The 23,362-nt window shown below is 37.9% G+C and overlaps 1 protein-coding gene across 1 annotated transcript in view; it reads right to left on the bottom strand.

Annotated features, from left to right (window-relative positions):
- LOC140231591 (DNA-dependent protein kinase catalytic subunit-like) overlaps positions 1 to 23,362 on the bottom strand; it is a 119,973-nt gene that overhangs the window by 31,726 nt on the left and 64,885 nt on the right. The window contains exons 47-70 of the mRNA XM_072311737.1: positions 23,046 to 23,189; positions 22,546 to 22,685; positions 21,829 to 21,960; positions 21,110 to 21,218; positions 20,429 to 20,553; positions 19,701 to 19,850; positions 17,259 to 17,432; positions 16,434 to 16,532; positions 15,723 to 15,933; positions 14,870 to 15,065; positions 14,285 to 14,488; positions 13,166 to 13,281; positions 9,606 to 9,737; positions 9,257 to 9,436; positions 8,645 to 8,732; positions 7,634 to 7,757; positions 7,272 to 7,410; positions 6,488 to 6,559; positions 4,620 to 4,730; positions 3,636 to 3,761; positions 2,968 to 3,066; positions 1,970 to 2,078; positions 1,218 to 1,329; positions 753 to 897 (exon numbers count right to left, since the gene is read on the bottom strand). Coding sequence (XP_072167838.1) covers positions 753 to 897; positions 1,218 to 1,329; positions 1,970 to 2,078; positions 2,968 to 3,066; positions 3,636 to 3,761; positions 4,620 to 4,730; positions 6,488 to 6,559; positions 7,272 to 7,410; positions 7,634 to 7,757; positions 8,645 to 8,732; positions 9,257 to 9,436; positions 9,606 to 9,737; positions 13,166 to 13,281; positions 14,285 to 14,488; positions 14,870 to 15,065; positions 15,723 to 15,933; positions 16,434 to 16,532; positions 17,259 to 17,432; positions 19,701 to 19,850; positions 20,429 to 20,553; positions 21,110 to 21,218; positions 21,829 to 21,960; positions 22,546 to 22,685; positions 23,046 to 23,189 — 3,237 coding nt within the window. The remainder of the gene's footprint in view (positions 1 to 752; positions 898 to 1,217; positions 1,330 to 1,969; positions 2,079 to 2,967; positions 3,067 to 3,635; positions 3,762 to 4,619; positions 4,731 to 6,487; positions 6,560 to 7,271; positions 7,411 to 7,633; positions 7,758 to 8,644; positions 8,733 to 9,256; positions 9,437 to 9,605; positions 9,738 to 13,165; positions 13,282 to 14,284; positions 14,489 to 14,869; positions 15,066 to 15,722; positions 15,934 to 16,433; positions 16,533 to 17,258; positions 17,433 to 19,700; positions 19,851 to 20,428; positions 20,554 to 21,109; positions 21,219 to 21,828; positions 21,961 to 22,545; positions 22,686 to 23,045; positions 23,190 to 23,362) is intronic.

Below are 23,362 nucleotides of genomic sequence, written 5' to 3'. Positions count from 1 at the left end.
GAGTACGCACTAAAAAAGTGTGCATCCTGTAATGTGTGATACATGATGGTGCCAAACTGAGGTTGATCAAGAGCCTATTATTGAAGTAGTAAAAGTACATGGTTAATGACATCAGAGTGTGCTATCCAAAAGGCCTATAAAAACTGTGTGCTCAACAGTGACAGTATGAAATGGTACTTTTCAGTAAATGTCATGTGATGAGCAGTTGACCAATCAGAAAGGAAAATGTCGCTAGATGTTGTATAACACTACTGGATATCAACTTTAACTTACATAAACTTGGTATCAACACCAAACATTGTATACAGTGACGTTCATATTACACAATTTCAATATGTGATATGGAGCAGCATAAACTGAAACATGGAAGGGTCTTGTCATCCTAATCCCATATCATGCAGAGAAACTATCATGTGTCTGAGTGCTATTACACATGTTGGTTAAATTAGGCTCTTCTGTTGTTAAGATTGCATGCAATATCTAAATCACGAAACATAAGCAAGGTTTGATGGAACTTCTTAAATCGTTATTACAAAAATAATACCTTCTTAAATCTATTTGAACATTCATTTGAATTTTCCTAACAATAACACTAACCACTAAAATGGAATGACAATTCCAAAAGACTTTCTATAGAAATCAAACTTGGGAAATGAGCTTTATCTAAGCTCTAGTGCCTTGTGAATATGATTTCAGGAAGGTCCTACTACTCTTTTCTTGTTTCTCCCAAAAAGTGAGATTTTTCCCCAAACCTGTTGACAGGCACTGTCTGCCATCTTCAGTGACATCAGCACTCTCTCACTCCTCATGATGCTCTCAAACTTTGATTCATCAGTTTCCATGGAAACTCCTCCTGTCTTGTCTAGCCTTGAAGCAATCTTCTCCATGTACAGACATCTAAAAAGGACATGGACAGTTATTCACATACAGACCTTTATTGACTCTTCAGTCACACATATTTATAATATTTTGATGATAAATCTTAAACACATTATTCAACAACAACAATACACATTGAGCGTTATAGCCTTTCATACTTTGCCAAGTGATAGCAACACACCACGCTGCCAGATATTCAAAATGTGAAATCTAAATCTATACTTAGTCTGTACTGTTGTACATCACATGTCACAAATTATGTTATAGATGGTAATAACTTGAATGAAATTAAATCAAGTCATGAAAATAATAATTTCTGAAAGCCATGACTGACTGACCTATAGAGGGCGACATCATCCCAAACACTGATTGGGTCTCTCTTCGGGTCTGGCAGGTTTCTTGACCAACTGTGCACAAGTCTGATGGCTGCAGACTCTAAATGCTCCTCATCTATGAAAGACAACACACAGAATGGCATGGAGAAAGTCAAATCAAATCAACCTGATCTTAAAATGTAAAGACATTATAATTCTTAGCATGTTTCCATCTGAATTGTTACAAGAAGTCTAATAATGTTTAATTATAAAATACAAAAATACATTTATCCATTCACCTCCTTTTTTTTCTTTTTTTTTCTTTTTTTTTGGGGGGGGGGGGGGGAGGGGGAAAGGCAGGTTGGGGCAAAAGGGGGGAGTAACAGCCATTAGAAAGAATACCTGGTACATCAATGGACATGAAATACACACATGATATTGGTGTCCCACTGTGGTATCACAAAAAGGTGTTCTTGAAAATGTGTTATGTTTTTAAGTTACAAATTGATGCCGAGCAAAGAAAAGTGCACTCGTGCTACTGAAAAAGGTCCTCAAAAATATCATAATCTAAGGGAATTTGCACCACAGACTGTATTGACAATTATTTTGGGACCTGGATTTTTGTATTGGCTTGTAGAATTCACTTGGGGTTCTATATGCAAGATCTATCAAGCTCAGAAGAGGTTGGCTTGGCCTAGCAATGAGCTGACAATGATGCATACAAAGTTATCACTTAATGGCCTGGCTGTGTTATACTGGCACACCACTAAACTTACCTGGTTTGCTGATCAGTTGTAGAAACTGGTTCACCTCAGTCAGTTTTTGAATGTTCTGAAGCTTGGCAAGTCTACTAGAAGCCATGAGAGGACCAAGGCTGGACCACTCCTGAGAAAGAAGACAAAGATCAGATACCATGAACAAATCATGAGAAGTTAACTATGTCTGTCAGCACCAGTCTGTAAACTTACGTTTGGCTGTGTCCAATTTTATTCATCATTAATTATATCATTATGCAGAACAGAGATTCAAGACTTGGAAGTCATTGCTGCATCAGGATTTGTGATACATTGTAATGTTACAATCATAATTATTCACATTGGGCTCTAATAGAATTGATATTATACTATAATTATGATTTTTTTTTTTTTTTCACTATTTTTCCCTACTGGATGTCACTTTATGTCATTGCTATAGTTTCCATGAGTCTAACCCTTAAAAAAAAAAAAAAAAAAAAAAAACATTTAGATCAATGGAAATAAGTATGTACACAACCATTAGTGCAAGTATTTACAAAAGAGCATAATGTTAACAAGAGACCATAGTACAGCCCCCCCCCCCAAAAAAAAAAAAAGAAAAACAAAACAAAACAAAACAAAAATGCATTCTCACTTCAGTGTGATTTCTCAAGTAAGGGGAATAAAGCAAAAGACTGGCAGACATTCAGAATTACCGTACTGTGAAAGCAGATATTTTCATGCTAGCAATCTTTTGCACTCCACCTGCTAACAGATGAATTTCACATGTTTTTAATTCCATGCAGTCAAAATATGAAATAATATTATATTTAACAAGCAACAAAATTTGATACTTCTGTATTTTGGGGATTGTTTCATGTTGTGCAAAATACAAATTGAAATAAAAAACACTGTGCAGACATACAATAACTTACATACCTACTGTCATTTTACAAACCTGCAGAAATACAGTGCTTAAATGCAAATGGCCAAATGTTATTCCTAGTGAACCACATGGCATATGTTGACATGATACCAACCTGTAGGAAAGACTGGATGCTGCTGGAGGTGTAGTATTTGGCCCTGTTGTAGTCTTCTTGCAAGACTGCCAGAGCTGCTAATTCCTCACAGTACTTGGACTAGGGAAACAAAGAGTACTCAAAGTAGATAAATTATATTTTAGGATGTTTCAGCTAACAAAACCCAAATTACAACTTCATTTCATCAATCTTACACCAATCATAATTCTTTAAAATCTCAGTCATAAAAGTCACTTCTTTTCTCTACAAGGACTCTGCATTCAACATTTTCTTTGACTGATTGAAAATCACAGTTACTGAGATACTGTGAAGTCATAATCCTACAACTTTCATAAAGAAATGTTAAGAAAACAGCATATTACAATTTGTAAAGAAAGAAAAAAAAGCAAGGACAAGTGAATGAAACTGGTTTTGCATACAACATCAACATGGGATTGTTCATGACTTCCTACAGGAATACTTCTATCAACATATGATTCACAAGATGATGGGTAAACAGGGAATATATACTTCATTTTTTTTTTTAACCAAAGCCCAACAATAACTAAAAGGCAGGTCTACAGAAAAACATCACACCTACACTTTTTTTAAAAGCAACATTATGACAAGAAATTAACAGCTCAGGATTACCTCTTGTGATGAGAGCAAAGGTGAAGTGAGAAACATACCTCCAGAATAGATCGGTGCTCTTGGTTCTTCATGGAGGAATCCACAAAGCGTAGCAGAGAATCATCCTCACCGCCTTCCATCAGGAGTTTTAGTTTGGATTGCAGCATGTATGGCAGGTAGATTTCCTGGAAGAGAAATCAGTTAAGTCCTACAACAGTGACAGTTGGGTAATAGTTCATGCATGATTAGATTTCCAATCACAAGACATAATGATGCTCAATGAGTTATTTCACAGTGTATTGAATTGAATTGAATTGAATTTATTTTCCATTTCCATGACAACACGAACAAAAGAGATGATACTTAACACTGACACACAAGTAAAAATGCAAATTACATAAACGGTTCCAAAAAAAAAAGACAATATGAATGGCAAATGGATGGATCTCCAGAAAGTAATGAAATAACTTATAACTTGAAGATCCAACAATGTAGAAATGTGCACTGAGTTGTATCCTACAGAACTCTGTCAATCATTTCACTACACTTTTTTTTTCAAAATCTTTATTCATTCATTATTATCATTACTTGTTTTCTGTTTTTTGCTTTTTGTCTGTTTGTTTGTTTTCTCTTTTGGGGGGGGGGATTTCCTGAGCACCAAACCCAAAATACTTTTCCCACTATGAAGATCAATATTCTGTGGTCATAAATCTCTATCTCTCTCTTTTTTCCTTTCTCAATCTATCCAACAGGAATAATATGAATACACTACACACTGTATATGCATGAATTGGTCATACTTGTAACCTTCACTTGTTACTGATTAGTCTACATTCAGCTTTCTCTGTCATACCATACAAAGAGCAGCTCCTCAGTCAAATATATATTTCTACCATGTCATTTATGTATCACATCACTTTGTGAGACAGAATATTTCATAGCACAACTCTCTATACAAACCCACATATTATGACTTCCTCCATACATTTCTAACTCCCTGTGGATAACACAATGGGGGTAAATTGATGAAGTGAAACTCTCACCTGGTAGTAGTCATCCTTCCACATCAGAGAGAGATCAGGAGAATGGTTGCTGTCACCAACACTGGTTGAGAAGGATTCCATCTCTGACCATTTGGTAAGCTGGTTACAGCACTGCATCATACAACAGCATGATAACACATTATTTGACAGCTGTATCCAGTCATACATCTATACATAATAGTGAGTATGGCCATTTCAGAAATCCCTAATTCAGTTAGACTTTTTACAAGGATTTAAACAAAATGTGTTTTTCATTACCACAAAATTAATCTGTGCCATATATGTATTCATAGGAATATTCTGGGGAAAATACTCTGAGATCTTTCCTCTCATATATTAACATATTCTAAGGATTGGCTTATTTTTCCCCTCATCATTATTCCCCATTTAAAAACAGGAAAAAAAAATTGACTATTCATTCAACAGTCATCACAACTACAGGAAAATAACACTGGACCAAAAAAACAAGGAAAAGTAGAAATTACGCGGTGCGTAAAATATGTCCCCGCCGGAAGTAGCATTTAGTAGCAAAATGTACAATATCGGTAAAAAAATCAAGGTCAAAGGTCAAAGAAGTCAAAGGTCAAAATTCTGTGTAGAAGTTTTGAAGCCCTCACCTAGTGCCATCACAAAAAGCAAACGGAATCGAAATCGGGTTTTGATAGAAATGGCGAAGGAGTAGCATTTTGTAGCCAATTTACAATATAGGTAAAAAATCAAGGTCAAAGGTCAAAGAAGTCAAAGGCCAAAATTCTGTGTAGAAGTTTTGAAGCCCTCACCTAGTGCCATCACATTAAGAAAACGGATCAAAATCGGGTTAGAAATGGCAAAGGAGGAGCATTTTGTAGCCAATGTACAATATAGGTCAAAAATCGAGGTCAAAGGTCAAAGAAGTCCAGGGTCAAAATTCTGTGTAGAAGTTTTGAAGCCCTCACCTACAGACTGTAGTGCCATCACATAAAGCAAACGGAAATGAAATTGGGTTAGAAATGGCAAAGGAGTAGCATTTTGTAGCAAAATGTACAAGGCAGGTCAAAAATCAAGGTCAAAGGTCAAAGAAGTCAAAGATCAAAATTCTGTGTAGAAGTTTTGAAGCCCTCACCTAGTAACATCACATAAAGCACACAGAATCGAAATCGGGTTAGAAATGGCGAAGGAGTAGCATTTTGTAGCAAAATGTACAATATAGGTCAAAAATCAAGGTCAAAGGTCAAAGAAGTCAAAGTCAAAATTCTGTGTAGAAGTTTTGAAGCCCTCACCTTGTGCCATCACATAAAGCAAACGGAATCGAAATCGGGTTAGAAATGGCGAAGGAGTAGCATTTTGTAGCCAATGTACAATATAGGTCAAAAATCAAGGTCAAAGGTCAAAGAAGTCAAAGGTCAAAATTCTGTGTAGCAGTTTTGAAGCCCTCACCTAGTGCCATCACATAAAGCAAACGGAATCGAAATCGGGTTAGAAATGGCGAAGAAGTAGCATTCTGAAGCAAAATGTACAATATAGGTCAAAGGTCAAGGTCAAAGGTCACGACTGAAATTCTGTGTAGAAGTTTCAAAGCTCCCATGTAGTGCTATCATATAAAGCAAACAGAATCAAAATTGGCTCATAAATGACAGAGAAATAGCAAATTGAACATTTTGATCACACACGGACGCACAGACAGACAGACGGACGGACGGACAGACGGACACACGGACACACACACGTACGGAGCCCGTTTCATAGTCCCCTGCTCGAACTCGTTCGGCGGGGACAAAAAACACAAACAAAGAAGCGCTCATCTGATGTACCAATTATCCATGACCATGGTATTTCTGACAGACAAAATTTGGGAGCCTTAGAGGATAGTATCAATAACACTGACTTACATGAAGGCGAGCTTCATCCCAGAAATCTTCCTCCTGCTGTGGGACATTCCCCTCCCAGTCATGTGACATAGCCTGCCATGTGTACAAAGAAAAGTGTAACATTCTGTCAGTGTTAGGTACACAATACTAAATGAAAAACTAGTATATTACACGTTGAACTTTATAACATGTTATCAGAGGACATTGGCACGACTAAGATATAGTACTGAATCTGGAGAAATTCATACACCTCAACCTGGCAATGGATGGAGTATTATGGATGTTCGTCTGACCATGCTGGAACCTTCACAGGAATCTTTATACCTTACAAATGGTTGGGTCAGAATGTACAACAAATGTATGACTATTGGCATGCCACATATCAACACATCAGCATTGCAGCTTTATTGACACTGTGACTGGTTATTGTAATCTGACACATGAACCTCATGTCTCACCCTCACAAAAGTGATATCAAAAATATGAAGAACAATCGGAAGAAGAAAAAAAGTCCTGAAAGATGAACATGAATGCCATAAGTATTGCCAGGAAGTGTTGAATATTTCCTTTAAGGGTTAAATAAAAAGTTGGATTACAAATTATCAGGCAAAAATACAAGGAACTAAAACACTTCTGTGTGCACACAAACTGATACACATGATACATGGTAATGAATATAATATACGTACATATTTTCTGTTGGTCATTGTATCACTATGTCCTGATTTTACCCCTTCCCCAAAATAAAGACAGAGCTATATGTTCCAGTAAACTTGGACAGACAAGGAGTGAGCTGCTAACTGACCTCTGAGTAGAACTTGAGAGCAGCTCCATAGTCTCCTCTTCCCTCAGCTTGTACAGCCTGCTGGGTGATCTCTTGGGACTCAATGAGGGCGCCAAATATTCCTCGTACTATGTCAAACTCCCCCATTGCCTTGTACAGCCTGGAGAATCAATGTACATGTATGTCCCATTTAATATCATCAATGACTTCATATAAAGAGACTTTGTAAATGACCTTACAAGGCTGTCAAGATGGCCATGCTTTATTGCACTGTCAACAAACGCTGCAATAACAATAATGTAGCATTTTGGATGAACTGATAATCAAATGAGTTTCGATAGAAACAAAAACTGTAATATTGGGGTAAGTTTAGTCTCACACACCTTGCCACTTCAATCCAAATACCAACATCTTTGCTCTGTTCTGGTCTGGACGTCCTGGCTCTCTTGCTGCTCCTTTCATCTTTCCAGTTTCTCTCTATCAACATCTTCTCCAGGAGGCAGATACCTGCGCATGGAGTTCACATTTGTATCTTCTTTTATACATCAAACATGAATCACTGTTAAACCTTTCTTCTTTTTTTTAGCATACTTAATAGGAAGATTAAATGAGAACTTACCTGTTTGAAATTTAATCTTGATTTTATAAGAAAGTCGTAGAGAAGAGACTGTACAAGTCTCATCGAGTGTAGACTTACGTAATAAAATGCTCTTCAAACATTAGCATTTCCTGATCACTACTTCTTTCTCTGAAGTATGAAGCATATTATCAAAATGCTTTGGTATGGTTAACAAAAAATAAAAAAATAAAAAAGATACATATATGTCCTATAAACACAAACATTTTATATCACTGATATAATGTCCTCACACGACATGTGATAACGGCTTAAATACATCCATCCCTGACTAAACACCATGTATGTCTACACCTTGTCTTGTGCCTACTCTTGGGTTTGTACACCACTGACAAATTTTTGAATCTTTAATCTGCTAACCACTGATGATCAGGGGGATTCTATTTTATGACTGTGTGATTAAACGGGAAGAGTGTTTGGCAAGGCAGGCACAGTTAGTGCATCTCTTTGTTATTTAAGTTTATCTGTGTTGTATGCACTCAGGATCATGTATTAAACAAGGGCATACTTTAGGCAGACAGACGGCTGATTGTATCAAATGTAGATCGTGAGAATCAGGAGTGATTCTCTCATGTAACCAGCCGCCTGCCTAGCTTCTGCTCTGTTCATTCACTCAAGAACTGAGTCAGTCTGTGCTCTTATGGCATCCTGATTTTAATCCTAGTCTTTGGCTGAGCATGCAAAATGGCAGCTGAATGAAACGACTGTAACAACTTCTCATTGAATTGCAAGAGTCATGACAAAACTGGATAGTCACCGATGTGAAGTTGCTGGCTGGTGAGACATGCCGTACTGACAGCTGAAGGGTCAAGGGTCAATTCTGTGCTGTGGTAGAATGCAATTTCCTGTACGGGAAGAAAATGATAATGATAATGATAATGACCAACACTTATATAGAGCTTAACACTGATGTTTCTAAGCGCATTAATCCGGGGAAAAAAAACACTGAAGTAAGATACAGCATTATGTACATATGATATAACAACAACAACAAAAATTAGGATTGAGTAAATAGATGAGTTATCAGCAATGATTTTAAAGAAAAATCAGTTTCGTTGTTGTTGTTTCTGTTTTCCCCTTTAACGTGTAAAGCAAATAAGATATGACAAAACAAGTCAGACTTGAATCTGTATTGTTTCTTTGATCAAGGTAAACCTATGCCTCCACTATCATCACTTTCTATTTTATATTCCACTAACAATATATCACTGACATACAATACATGTATGTTACGATGTTTTGTACTACATATAACTATTTGCACTGATAATTATAAGCATGATAAAACCAAATTGATAAGGGAGTAGAAGTCTAATCAGAATCCGTTGTAAATACTTCTATCAGCTATTGAACATGTCTCCCCATATACCTGAATACAGCTGATGAAAGGAGCATCAAATTGATTGGACTCAGTCAGTATGTGGTTCAGATTGGTCTGGATGTCCACCACACATTGCTCACATTCTCTCTCGGTACAGCTTTCTGGCATTCTGGCAAATATCCCTCTAAAGAGGGCAGCAAACAGCAGCCTGGCAAGAGTGGAATCTCGCTGGAAAAAAGAAACAGAAATGGAAGTTAGCTCATTGCAACAAAAAACAGTCTAATAATATCTATGGCACTGTTTGTCCTCTCTCCTTCTCACTCTCTTGTTCCTCCTCACCTGTTCTCTCCCTCTCTCCTCACTGGATGCAATGAGTGATAAAGGACATACAACGTACCTGAGCAAGAGCTTGCAGTGGAGCTATGATGTCAGAATGCTTGATCTGGATGTCTGGTAGGTCACCTGCACGATACTGTCGATACATCGTGACCTGAGAAAAACGACGCTCTCGCTGCTGCCTTAGCATCTCCTGAAAAAACGAATCATTACCAAGCTGATTTCTGCTAATATCCTACTCGGGCTTCATAAATAAGCCATTACACACTGTCCAATGTATTTCTATCAAACTAACTTTTAGAAACACCAGATGGTAAGACTGAGGACATCACTTCACAGTGGGTAACAATTTAATAACCCTCTAGTCTGACAAATCCCTCACATCGTCAATCCTGGTCTAAATTTGTACACATTGTATGAGTTCTTGTCTTGTAAACCTAAGCAGAATCTCCTAATAGAATAGGACAACAACAAAAACAGCATGGTCTTCTCTATCCACCATAGCCTCTTCAGTGTTGACAGTGTTCTACAAGTGGGAGCTGCAGGCTATCATTACTAACCTAGCAGGTAACCATTCATACACCTGGGTTGAAAGAGGCATGGTGGGAAACATCATCTTGTTCAACGATGCAGGTGCTTAAAAGGATTTTAACTCGAGACCTCCCATTGTGTCCCCACAAACAGATGAAGGTTAACTCTAGACTTTGTCCAGGGGTAAATACTCTTGCTGTTTTCTCCTGATAGTGTACATGAGAGCACTTCTTCAGCTTACAACTTATCATTCATACAATGTACTTCATCCCATGGAAGGATATCATGCACTATCGTGCACTCTGTGTGCACAGGAAGAATAAACAAATAGTATATGTCAAGGGAGAATTCACCCTAAATATGCATGTGTTTAAAGACCTAATAAAATGGTTTAGGCATTTTTTTCTCAATGATGTAATAATATTAAATGTTAAATTCTAAGTAATTCTATGGTTGTGCGGGGTTTTTTACTGTTCTGAATTTTGTTCTATATTTGTTAACATAATGGATGCAATTTCCTCGGTTTTGGAAAACTTGCTATACTTTCACCGCATGCGGCGCACTATCACTTCTAAATTGTGATGACGTCTAAGAACGGAGTCGTTCACGACCAGTCTAGCCGTAGCCAGCGAGCTGGCAAGGCTATGCTAGCGCAGCGCAGCGACAGCCGGCCGGCGTGCGGCCGGCGGCTGCACTGGCTAGCGCTGGCGGGGGAGCGAGCTAGCGAGCGCATAGCAGGTGCTGCGCTGCACTATTGTCATTGGCTAAGCCTTTAGACAAAAGAATATTTAATGAACTGTATCGGATTTAATACTGCCAATAATACAGATTACAACTGTGGTACGCTTGGATATCCATTATTTTCGGCAAACTCGTGAAATAGGCCCTACCACTGCGTGTCTGTACTAATAGTAATACTACGGCGACTCGCCTGTTTCAGCCCCACCGTGTGGCGTTCATCTCGGTAAGTAAGCACGGCGGTGGGGCTGCCTTCCACAGTGAATACTCGTGAATGCGGCGAAAATGACTTCATAATATGGCCCTCGGCTCGACTAATTTAACGGCCAATTTAACCATAAATACAACCCTACCTATCCCTAAACCCTAGGAGGACCTACCCTTGCTTGCTATAAACGCACGGGTACGGTGCACGCGTGACTGCGGTGGGGCCTATTTCACGATAGCCCCACCACCACTGCGTGTCTGTACTAATACTACGGCGACTCGCCTGCTTTATAGGCCTAGTAGACCTACTCGTGAATCCAGCCCCACCGTGGCATTCATCGGTCACGGCGTTTGGGCTTCCTTCCACAGTATGATTTTTAGCATAAAACAAAAACTACTCGACCAAAATTGACGATCATTCTTGTTATCGTTTTTCTTAGAAAATGACGCATCTAAATTACTGATCATATTGCAGAAACTGACTATGGGAAACTGGTTAACGTGTTAGGCTTTTTTTTTTTTTTTTTTTTTTTAGCCACGACCCACCCTGTAACAACATATCCCCATAATAATCGTTAGAGTGTAGCCTCTGTACTACTACCAAAGATTCTGCTAATTACTAGTCTACTAGACCTAGTGCCGTAGTGGTAATAGTACACTACTAGTAGTAGTACTAGTAAACTACTACTACTAGTAGACTGTTATAACTACTAGTAGACTGCTACTAGATCTAGGCCTACTACTAGATTACTACTGGTAGTTTAACTTGTAAGCGCCGGCCGACGGGCCAGGCCACGGCCGGGACGCTCCCGCTTGCTTGCTGCGGCCGGAGTAGCCGCTCACTTTGTGAGCGAGCTGGGCCTGTTCTTCTAATCTACTTACTAGACAGTTACAACTTACAATGTCAGTCATGTAGAATACAGTGTATCCTTTCTAACGTTAAACTATATGGGGGCATACCAGACACACCACTCCGTATTTCCCAGGCGATCGTTTCCGTGAGGTCTACTCTCGGGCTTGGTGCCATGTTTATACGCTCTTGCACTGGCAGCGGGGGAGATGCAGCTGGTTCATATCGGTAAGGTGCAGCCCCACGATAACGTTCTGCCTGGTTCATCGGCTGCCTCTCCCTCCCCATCTTCCCCTTCAACTTCATGTGCCTCCTCTTCCTCTTCGCTGTCGTCAGAGCTGCAGTCTTCATCATCATCATCAATGTCGAAGTTTACCCATATAGGGGAAGACATTATGCTCGAGGTACCAGGTATCTGTGCAAGCTAACTTAGTGATAATGTACGTGGTAATGCGTACATGTCGACAGTCAGTGTGTCGACCGGGAGCGCACATCCCGCGGTGCCCGGGCCTGGCCGGGCTAGCTATCGTGTACGCGCGTGTACCAAGCTAGTAATCTGAGTGCTTGTGCTGAGCGGCGTCTGCTAACTGAGCACAACTCCGTGCTTATACGTCATCAATCGGTTCAGGGGTGTTGGTCACGTGACTATCTTTTTCGCAAAAGCTGCAACAGGGTCCTCCAAAAATGTGATATTTGGGGGAGTTTCTAGAAGCGATGAAAACCGGAACGACACTGACAACATATTTACATTGATAATCATGACATATATTTTACATTTCTTTTGCATATTAAAAAATTTTGCAAGCATTTTATTAGGTCTTTAAATGAAATTAGAATTAAAGCAATTAAAAGCACATATTCATGAAGTTTGAGGAAAATCAGAAAATTTGTTCAAAAGTTATGAATTTGCGAAGTTTTGGTTCAATCCATTTACCATAATCACTGGATGAAAAGACTACAACAATTTGTGATGCAACAGTAGTGAAACAATATGAAGAATATTTAATAAGAACTCTGCAAACTTTATCTTATGTAAAATACACATTCCCTAATCTTGCTACTGACATTGTATGTTAAGAGTTATATTATTCCTCCAGCCTTCTGAAGTACATGTACAACGTAGGTGAGGCAAGTGCTATCTCATTATGCTAGACAAATGAAATTATGTTGAATTCTTTTCTATTTATCTTTTCTCATTGCTCTACTGTGACATCATGAATTGTTGTAGTCTTCATATCCATCACTTCCCCTTTAAGTCTGATGGCAACTTTGCATGACACTGAAAAAGACTTTACCTCTCTCATGTGCTTCTGTCTGGAGGCCTGTTTGGCAAAGAATGCACGAGTTGAGGAGTGGTCCTTTAAGAACCGACGTTTCAGGCGAACCACTTCTCTTTCTTCAGCAGTTGGTGCTATAAATACATGTGAATATAAATGTTCAATACAGCAGGTCAGAACTGATGTGTTTCTAATGCTTAGTAAGACAGTCAGATTGCAATGGTACATCATTTGTGAATTTGCAAGATTTTGCTGCTGCAAAGAAGACAGTTTCCAAAATTACACTGAAGTCATTTGTATTTGGAAAATGTTGTTACCTTGAAGTGTCATCTGGTATGGAAGAAAAGACTTTGATGATGGTATTGATGACAAATGACATGATCACAGGATAGAGGTAGCATCCTTGCTAGTTAGAGTACATTCTTTCATCAAGTGTGTGTGAAATAGTATCAATCAACAAATCAATGTGTGATGGTAAAAACAAAAAAATGCCATACAGAAGAGTTGGAATTTGGCCTGTTGCTACCAGATATTACTATGAATTCCTGTACTTTGTATTTCAGATTTTCTCTTTGAAGCAGTCTCCTACACAACTAGGGCAAGTCATCATTATCTCTACCTAAATCAACAGGTTATAAGAAACATGATTTTTTACCTGTGTATGCTAAGTGTTTTAAAAGTAGTTCCTTGTAATTTTATGAATATAAACTAAAAGAGATATTAGGTACATGAAAAACACCAAGTCATCCAAATATTTTAAGAACATTTCACTTCATTTTCTTCTATAGTACATTTTCATTCCATTCATTTCAGTCTTTTATTGTCCATATCATGGATATTTGTTTTGTTCACATGCTTTTCACAAAACAAAAAACATATAATATACAGTAAGCAGCATTCAAATGACGTATAAGACATAAGAGAGGCATCTTTTTGCCAACAGTATAAAATAGAATAAAATAAAATGTAAAAATGTAAAATGAAACATGATATAAGTCGACAATGAGGTCTTTCTTTGAGCATCAACACACTGAGTGATTACTACTGTCTCAGCATCATGTTGTTAATCCGTAAACTTGTTGTTTTTTCAAGCAAATAATCCTTGCAATTAAGTGAATAAGAATGATTCTTAGTTACCTTTTCTCGTCTCCTCCCGACTCCCACTTGGCCCTCCATCCTGATTCATCCCTCTTCTTGAGACACTGGAATATTTCCTGGGTGTGGTTGCCATGGTGAAGAGAAGAGATGAAGACTCAGTGGACAGAGAGGAGGAATGGTCTGCAAACGTGTCCTGAGTCCCGGTCAGCCAGTTGTAGGCATTCTTTCGGCTGGAAACAACATCTGGTGCAATAATAACATTTTGAAAACAGAGTCACATGACACAGGCTAAATACCACCTTGGTACAACATTACCATGTTTCTATGACAGTGTGTCTTGTTTGTGCTATTACAGTGTTGAATCACTACAATTCTGTTTCATTTCCAAACTAAGTTCTGACAGCTTCACTCATGTCCCTATTTATTCATTTCATCTTTTCACTGTTTATTTTCCTATTCAAGACAGTTCAGATCACTTGTTTTTCACTCTATAGAGAGACTTTGACAGAATTAAATCCTCTTCACAAAGTCAAAAGCTGTAAGATGCCAGCTGAGACAGCTGATATCACTGTCTCTATATGGTCTGCAGCTACCACTCCATGCAAGCAATACTGTCACACTCACCCAAGTCTTGTGTAGCAGTGAACTGTTGGGCATCCTGTGTTGCCCTCACCTGTCCAGCCAGGGATTCCCCTGATGACATCATACTTTGGGAAGAGGGGGATCCCCTTCCACCCTGGGACTGTCCTTGAGTCTCCACAAACAGGGGTGTGGAGATGGCAACATGTCTTTGGCGCCAAGAGTGATCAATTTGGACAGTCTGTTACACACAGAATAATGAGACTTTTAAAAGGATGTGGAACAAACAAAACACAAAGAGTGTCCACAACTAATGTACAGACAAACAGTACTGAGACACAGAAACAAACACATACATTGTAAACAAAATATAAGCACATAAAATGTTCTGAGGCACATGATCCTGCCTGTTCGGGTATAAATATGACTGGCTTCAAACATGAACTTGCAAATAATCTCTGTAGACTGTTTATGTGTACCTCAACTAGTCATATGCATACCAGTAGCTGGATGAAGACTTCAAGTCTGTAGAGACAATGACAGTCAAATCATTACATTTATCTCACATCTTCCTGTCTGAGTCAATAGTCTCCACAGAAAGTATTTAAATCAATAAACAGGTCAACAGCATTCTATTAACAAACACATCGTCATGTCAAATCAGCTGTGTTATCAGAGGGCAAATTAGTGTTATGATAACTGCACTTAACTCAGCACAAAATCAATCTACATGTAGATACACATCTGACGGCTAGCAGCATTCCAGAAGCAGATTGAACATGACAAAGTCGTTGTTTTTATTTGTTTATTCAATACATGCAAATATTCTGATATCACTATAACATTCTAGGGCGTACATTGTACGTGAGTAAAACAAGGCTTCCTTAAGACTCCTAACCTCAAACTTGCATGCAGAAAGAGGATGTTCAAAAACTTCTCTCTTGAAGTCTGGACTCCTTGATGTCATTTCCAGCATGAGATTGGTGGCGTAACCAAGGAAACGATTCTCAGTTGATGGTGTGTACATACATCCAAGGATAGAGACGAGGCGGTCTAGTGTGGCTGTCGGTAAACGTGACTCATGACTCCAAAAATTACTCACTCGTAGGCTGTTTAAGACACAAAATTAAGGATGTACAAATGTACAGCAATAATTCTACCCAGATTCCATCCAGTTGAATATGCACAAAGAATTGAGATCAAAGCACAATGTGTCTTCATGAATCATTAGTGTTTACATTAATATCAACTGAACACATGTGAAGTTTCAATAATGACTTCTCACTAATCCACTATCCTGTCCTATAATTGTACTGAATTTCGTGTTGTTTATCAATCTTGAAGATAAAAAGACCTTGGGCAACAGATCATTTGAGAGGACCACACTGACACCACATTACCAGAAGTATACTATCAGTTGCACTTTTCAAGTTTGTATGATACGCAGCACGTCGTAAAATGTTAATGAACATTTTGTATGTTACATGAATAATGAATTACACAGAAGCAGTACTTTCTAAGTTGTGAGGTTTTAGGTTGCATTATTTGCAGTCATTCGCATGGGCTTAGAAATTGTGAAAGTATGATACCAGTGGGTGTGGCAACATACCGGAGGTAGTCTTCCTGGTCAGACAAACCCTTGAGGAGCGTCTCCTTGGCAATCTCAAGAATCTCATTACTCCCTTCTTCCTGTCGAGAAGCCTCCTCCCTATGATGCAAGAATCAGTGATCTCATTCATCTCTAGAGCTTCATTTGATCATTTTGAAGAGTGAAATAAATCTGGCAACACTTATACAACACTTTTATCCTACAAATTTATATTTCAGAGTGAAAATCACTATTTTCTTTGGGTAATTTTCTCTTGATGTGAAACACACCCTGGAACCCTTCTTAACTTACACCATGGAAGAGGTCCAACTGCAAAGACATAGCATTAAAGACACAGGTTTTGTATCCAGCTGCATTAATTGTGCTTTTAGAGTTTTGATGTGCAAACAATATTAATAGTAGGCTATCTTAAATAAATTTCATATTCCCATCTTTCTCATGTTTATAGTTTGATCATTACAAGTCTAGAATACAGACAGCATCATCACCACATAGACTGAAGTATCTTATTTTGTCACATAAACAAAAAAAAATCAAACAGTTCCTGTCCTGACTTGGTATGTGGGAAATCAATTCACATCACATGACTGAAGTAGCCTACTGATTACCAACCAACCTGCTGATTACATTTCATATTTGGTGGTGTGTGATCAACAACACTCCATAGTACAGTTAATGATCTATATACATTGGTCAGTCTTAATAGGAATACATGTATCCATCATTCCTGTGACTTCAATATCAACCCTTTCCCTTTTCTGTTAACATCTAAATGAGTACCAGGTACAGTGGGAATTCAATCTAGAAATGGAGCAGTAGTCTTACTTGAAGTTATCATAGATCCACATGAGGACTGAATACATGACATCCCTGCAGGCAGAGCTAGGATGAGAGACAAAGTCCCTGACTGCTGGGAGAAGGTATAGAATCTCAGCTGGCTTCAGTTTAGGCAACATCCCATTGACCAACTTGAGACTGGTCAGTTGGTCAGCTTCATCCCTATACAGAGAAAGAGGTCAAAGCCAGGTTAAGAACATTGCAATCATATGAGACATCACTGAATTCTGATATGTAAGTATCATAGTCTCACCATTAGAAGGCCTGCCATCCAAAAATGAAAAAGAAGTGCCACTATCACTTCATACCATGCCATAATGCTAATTCTAACAGAGAAGGAATCCAAAGTAGAATCCCTCAAAGCTCCATGCTGGGTCCTCTCCTAGTCGTGATATGACCTTAGTTCCATTTCATTGTTTTGGGGTTTGTTGTTTTTTCATATCATTCCCCTTACCTGTGGCACAATCATGATTGCATCTCACAGTGACTTTTGTTATACTTATGGCAGAAATTAGTACCAATTCCAAGTACATGGTACAGTCATGTTTGTATCTTTTCATCTAAGAACCCTCAATATACACAGAATTGATAGTTCTATTTTGACATTCACATTTCTTAATAAAATTTCCTTTCCACAAATTCCTCAATATCTTAACCCTAACTAGGCCAGGCTATTTAGGTAGATCATAGAGCCGGGGGGGGGGGGGCCTCCCAGGCCCCCCTCCAGATCTCGGCCGTCGACCGCAATCGCGACGAAAATTGGCACACACATTGCCTATGATGTAATCTAAAGTGCTATGAAGTTAGATTTTTGAAAAATTGTCATTTATGCTAAATTATGCTAATTTATGCATAATGATGCATGAAATCAGACAATTTGGTATAAATCACTAAATAAAGCCTGAAATGGGCACATTTTTTTGTGTAAATATTCTTTTTAGTGTCCTAAGCAAATATAAGAGAAAAAAATTGAGCCATCCAAAAAAATTTCTGAAGTATTTTATTGTTTTTTGAATTTCTTATGTATTTCTTTGTTTTTTCGACTTTATGTTTTTCATTGTTTTTTCGATGAAACTTGTCCGCGACATTGTTCCGAACGAGAAAATGTGTTATTAGTTGATTTTAATCAATAAAACCCCAAAATAATCATGCTTTTATGAAATTTGACTGTAAGCACAGTTTCCATTGAAATTGTACACGAATTCAAGTTTTTGAACAATTTTTGGTCTGACATGCATGTACATATTTATCCGAAACTTCGGAACCGCGCGCCCGGGCATCGCAAATTTGGTGTCAAAAGTTGCGGGAGACTCGACAGAAAAAAGTCATGAAACGTCGCGGTGACAGCTTTTCACGTTAGCGATATATCGTGCGGAACGTCGAGGGGGGGCCTCGGAGGCCCCCCCCCCGGCCTAGTTAGGGTTAATTCTTCACAAATATGTCCATTCATATGACACTAGTAATTGTCTCTGTACCAAACACCATTGCCAAAAAGTTATTACCCACTTCAGCATTATTTTACTTCTTGAATACATTCTGGTCCCTGTGTTTGGAATGAAATGAGGAAAGAATTATAATGCACTACCATGTTGTCTTCCTGCACTTGCTACATAAACGTAAGACTGAAGGCTTGTTCATTTTCTTCCTGTTTGGTTTTTATGTCACACAATGTCCCCTGGTATGTGTACAAAAGTGTAGGTGTGTGTTAATTTATGTTCACTGTGCAGTTTATATATGTATATGTTAAGATGGCAAGAGCACTTTCTTTTTCTAAGTAAGCATGTAACAATTATCAAACATCCTTATCATTTTGTGTACAAAGGAGACTGTTATTTACAACATTTTTTTTAATTTTTCAAAGTCTCCAATTTCATTACAACATGTTAATACACCCATATATAACTGCTGAATCATGGTACATGTGCATGTTTCTCTTACATTGTCTATAATGACCAACATGAACAATTAAACTGAAAGGGGAGTTTATCAAAATGCCTTTCAGTAATACTGTGCTTTCTGAGAGATTTGGAAGGACAAGTCTTCTGAGCATTCTTAGATGAGGCATTTGTTTTGTTGGAAGTTTATTATAGAAGTTGTATCCTAGTGTGTAGGAATCCCATGGAATAGTGTGACTCCCGAGTACACATAGTCACACGTTCAGTTTCCATGTTTACAATGTCTCTCCTATTCCTGATTTGACAGAAATTACCACAAAATACGCTTAAAAATACAAACTAATTGAATACGCTACACACACACATGTACAACCTACACAATGACATGTAGCAGGACATTGCTATAAGCTGCAATATTACTACGTACTGGAGGGAAAGTTTATATATACATAATTTCTGTACACATCATGCTATCAAAGTCTTGTAAACCATAAAAACCAGCTCCAGCTGATAGCATGGAAGAAGGCAAGCTTACTTGTGGGTGAGTAGAGAGAGGATCTTCTTGTTCTTCATCTCGATGAAAACATTGTTGATCTTTTCGATACGAGCAGTGATGATCTCTAGACATTCAGTCTTGGGCTGACCATGGATGGACGGTAGCATGAAGAGGAGTTTGTTCAACAGTCTGAGTGGACATCAAATATTAAAGGGTCAGTCACCAGGGGGACATCATGAATTAGAATCTTGACCATCACTCATTTAAATGTTCAAGGCAGCAATTCGTTGGTTTTAATATGGAGACATTCTTATATGTTTGTGAGACAATACATACTACGCTGTAAAATGATCTCAGAGCAATTGCTATATGAATGAATAGTAAAGTGAAGAATTCTAAGAATTATCCTCAATTCTCACTCCTTTTCTTGCCCCTTCCCCTTAAAATAATTATTTCTTTTTCTTTTACATGTCACACTGCCATTTATATGTTTTGCAGGCAAAATTGTGTATCACAATTATACTTATTCCTAATATCTATAACTCAAAGAAATTGATCCATTTGCTGATTGCTCTCCTCAGCAAAGAGATGTCTGGAAGCTTTACATTGAAATATTGATAATAAAAAAAAAAACTCTTCTACTGTTCAGATGATTTGATACATTTCATTTGTTAGCTTCTTGTTTATATTCCCACATACTGCCCCCCCCCCCCCATCACTGCTGTCTCAAGTAGTGACCAGAGAACTATGAATGAATGAGTCAATACCTATCAGCAAAGGCTGGGTGATGGAGATGAATCTTGTGAATGCAGGTGATGTAGATAACCTCCTTGCCTGCACTCAGCTGGTTTAACTCTCTCTGTGTCACTTCATGTAGGTGTCCATCATTGATCTGTGATACAAGACAAAATACTCTCTGAAACGGTCATCAGCAAGTCAATGTAAGACCTTCAGCAATTATGGTGACCTGCACAAATATAACATTGTGCAATTGATAGCCATTGATATTCTTTACATTTCACAGCAATGTATTTGATTTCTCTTCAGATGTCTCATTTCTTCTCAAAATTAAGTCAATTCATTTTATTTCAATCACACATGAATGCAAAGTTCTCTAATACTGGTGTAGAACTTATGGAGGTCACAATAATTGTTGGAGGTTTTACATCAAAGTGTTCAACATAGAACCTAGAAGCCATAGCTGAGTCAAAGGTAAGCTATATACACTGGACTTGCTAGGTTGGTCATCATTTTCTGAGTTATTCTTTACAGTAGGCCTATCCTCTTTAAAGACTCCATAAAGAGCTTTCATCTGTTCTACACTGTGTAGTTTACAAGTCATTTTCTGCCATTTGTTCTCTTTATAATGTGTTTTTCGATGTACAGCTTACCTGGTCATTTTCTGTAATTTGTTCTCTTTATAATGTGTTTTTCAATGTACAGCTTACCTGGTCATTTTCTGCCATTTGTTTCATCGCCATGCCGATGACCTCAGCTGCTGCAGCATGAACTGCTTTGTACTTGTTGCCAAGGTTTGAGGCCAACACACTGTAGAATCTACAGATTACATATATACAGGATAATAGTTCAGTCTCCATCATGTAATACATTCTTTTGAACACATTTTTATGATTATTTCAAGACAGGAGGAGAGAATTAGATTTTGTCTTTTCTAAACTGAAGACTTGAAGCAGTACCACAGAAATCTTGAAATGTCAGAAAATGCCACTCTAGTAACATCAGTTAGATGTTATAGAAATGACATTACCTCTGGATGTGGCTGAGTTGTAACTCAAAGACTGACTGAATCGAGATTGTACAATTCAAGTTTAATGACTTCATTCATATTCTCAGCACAATTCTAAATCACTGTGGAATAAATACTTGACATATTTGGCCATGGAAATGTACATTTATGTCCGATTATAAAAACAAAATACACACACACATAAACACACACACACATACACACACAAACACACACAAACACAAATTCCTGTCCTAAAAACAAGAAGACAGAGACGCTAAGGAAAATGAGATACTCTTTCAATGAAAGGCTGTGGCACTTACTGAGGATAACAAGGAGAGAAAGAAATCAAAACACTGAGAAAGCAGAGCATCACCATTGAAAACATGCACCAGGAAGTAAAATGGTTGAAGCGTGTACCTGTCTTCATCTACATCACAAGACTGGCTAAGAGGGTGGAGTTTATTGGCCAAGATGACACCCAGAAGTTGAATCCCAATAGCACTGTTCTTTCTATCCTGTGTCTGATCCTGTAAGCTGTCATAGATGACCCTGGAAGGAATTTATACATGTGTCACTAACAGCTGACAATACACACTGTTTGAATTACGTACATCATCCTGAATACAGCACCATATTTCACAGACTTCTCATATTTGGCATTCACTAGACATGGTGTGAGCAAAGCCACATTTTTTCATTAATGCAATGTATTTTACTTTATGATATTTAATTCTCATATGACAAAACAAAGCTGTTCTCTCTTTACACCTACTGATGAATGTTTTAGAATAGTTGATTCATGTATCAAAATACCAAACATTAATTATTATTTGTTAATATAGGGAACAATGTTGTCTTGTCTCCCTTGGTTGATTTAAAGAAGAAAATAATATTCACATTCAATGAATAATTGCTTTATAGTAACATTGTAGTTGTTGCTATTTCTTCTCTGGCTCATTTAGCAAGAAGTTTACATGACACATTTTGAAGCATCCAATTATATGCAGAAAAGTTCACTAAAACTCTGGGAGATACTAGATTATGGTTCATTACGATATAATACAAAGTATCATCTGGTGAAAAAAAAAACAAAATGTTTACTGTCATATATGATTACGCTGTGAGGAGACTGACCTTGTAGGAACCTGAATGACAGTCCTCCAGCATTCTACCAGTGTCTTGATGACCTCAAGGTTGTTCTTCATGATGGCTCTACTCTCATGATGGCAATGAAGCATGAGGAATTCCAGCACTCGACTCGCCAAACGCTGGTCCTGACAAAACATCAGGCAGCCATTGCAAGTCAGTGAATCCAAGCCAAAGAGCAAAGTTAATGCACATAAACTGGCTTCAATCTTGGCCTTGGAACAAACAGAAGTCATTTTCATTTAGTTCTCTTAAACACATTTGATTTCCTCTATTTTCATTTGGTTGTCATGAAGAGAACACACTGGATTGCTTTTGGGGATTACTTTTTGTTAGTCTTTATTCATAACTTGGAATAACACTTATTCATATGAAATTTTACAAGATTCTCTTTGGTCAACTTTCAATCTTAGAACAGGCTTACTACAAGCTCCAAGTTACAATTAACTTCCAGATAGCAGAATCCAAGAAACAGTGTCCAAGATTACCTGAGGGATAGCTACTGATGACCAGTCCAGGAGGACTACCATGATGTCCAGCACCATGTAGTTGATTCCTGCTGACCCAGTCTGACCACTGACCACAAGCTGCATCAAAGGTGCCAGCCAAAACTTGGCATATGGCATGAACACCTATGTGATGAAAAAACAAATCAAAACAAATTCATCTTGGAATACTTATATGAACAATATAACAAGTACAAACATTAAAATCATTACTATTATTAAGACTGTTTTAAAATCATATAAAATACAGTAAGATATTGTTTAACTCTTTAATTTTTTCTATTTCAGAGCCAAGGTTA

Source organism: Diadema setosum, chromosome 8 (genome assembly GCF_964275005.1).
Source record: "Diadema setosum chromosome 8, eeDiaSeto1, whole genome shotgun sequence".
Taxonomy (NCBI): Eukaryota; Metazoa; Echinodermata; class Echinoidea; order Diadematoida; family Diadematidae; genus Diadema; species Diadema setosum.
The sequence above is the reverse complement of the archived record's forward strand: the minus strand, read 5'-3'. Positions and strand labels throughout refer to the sequence as shown.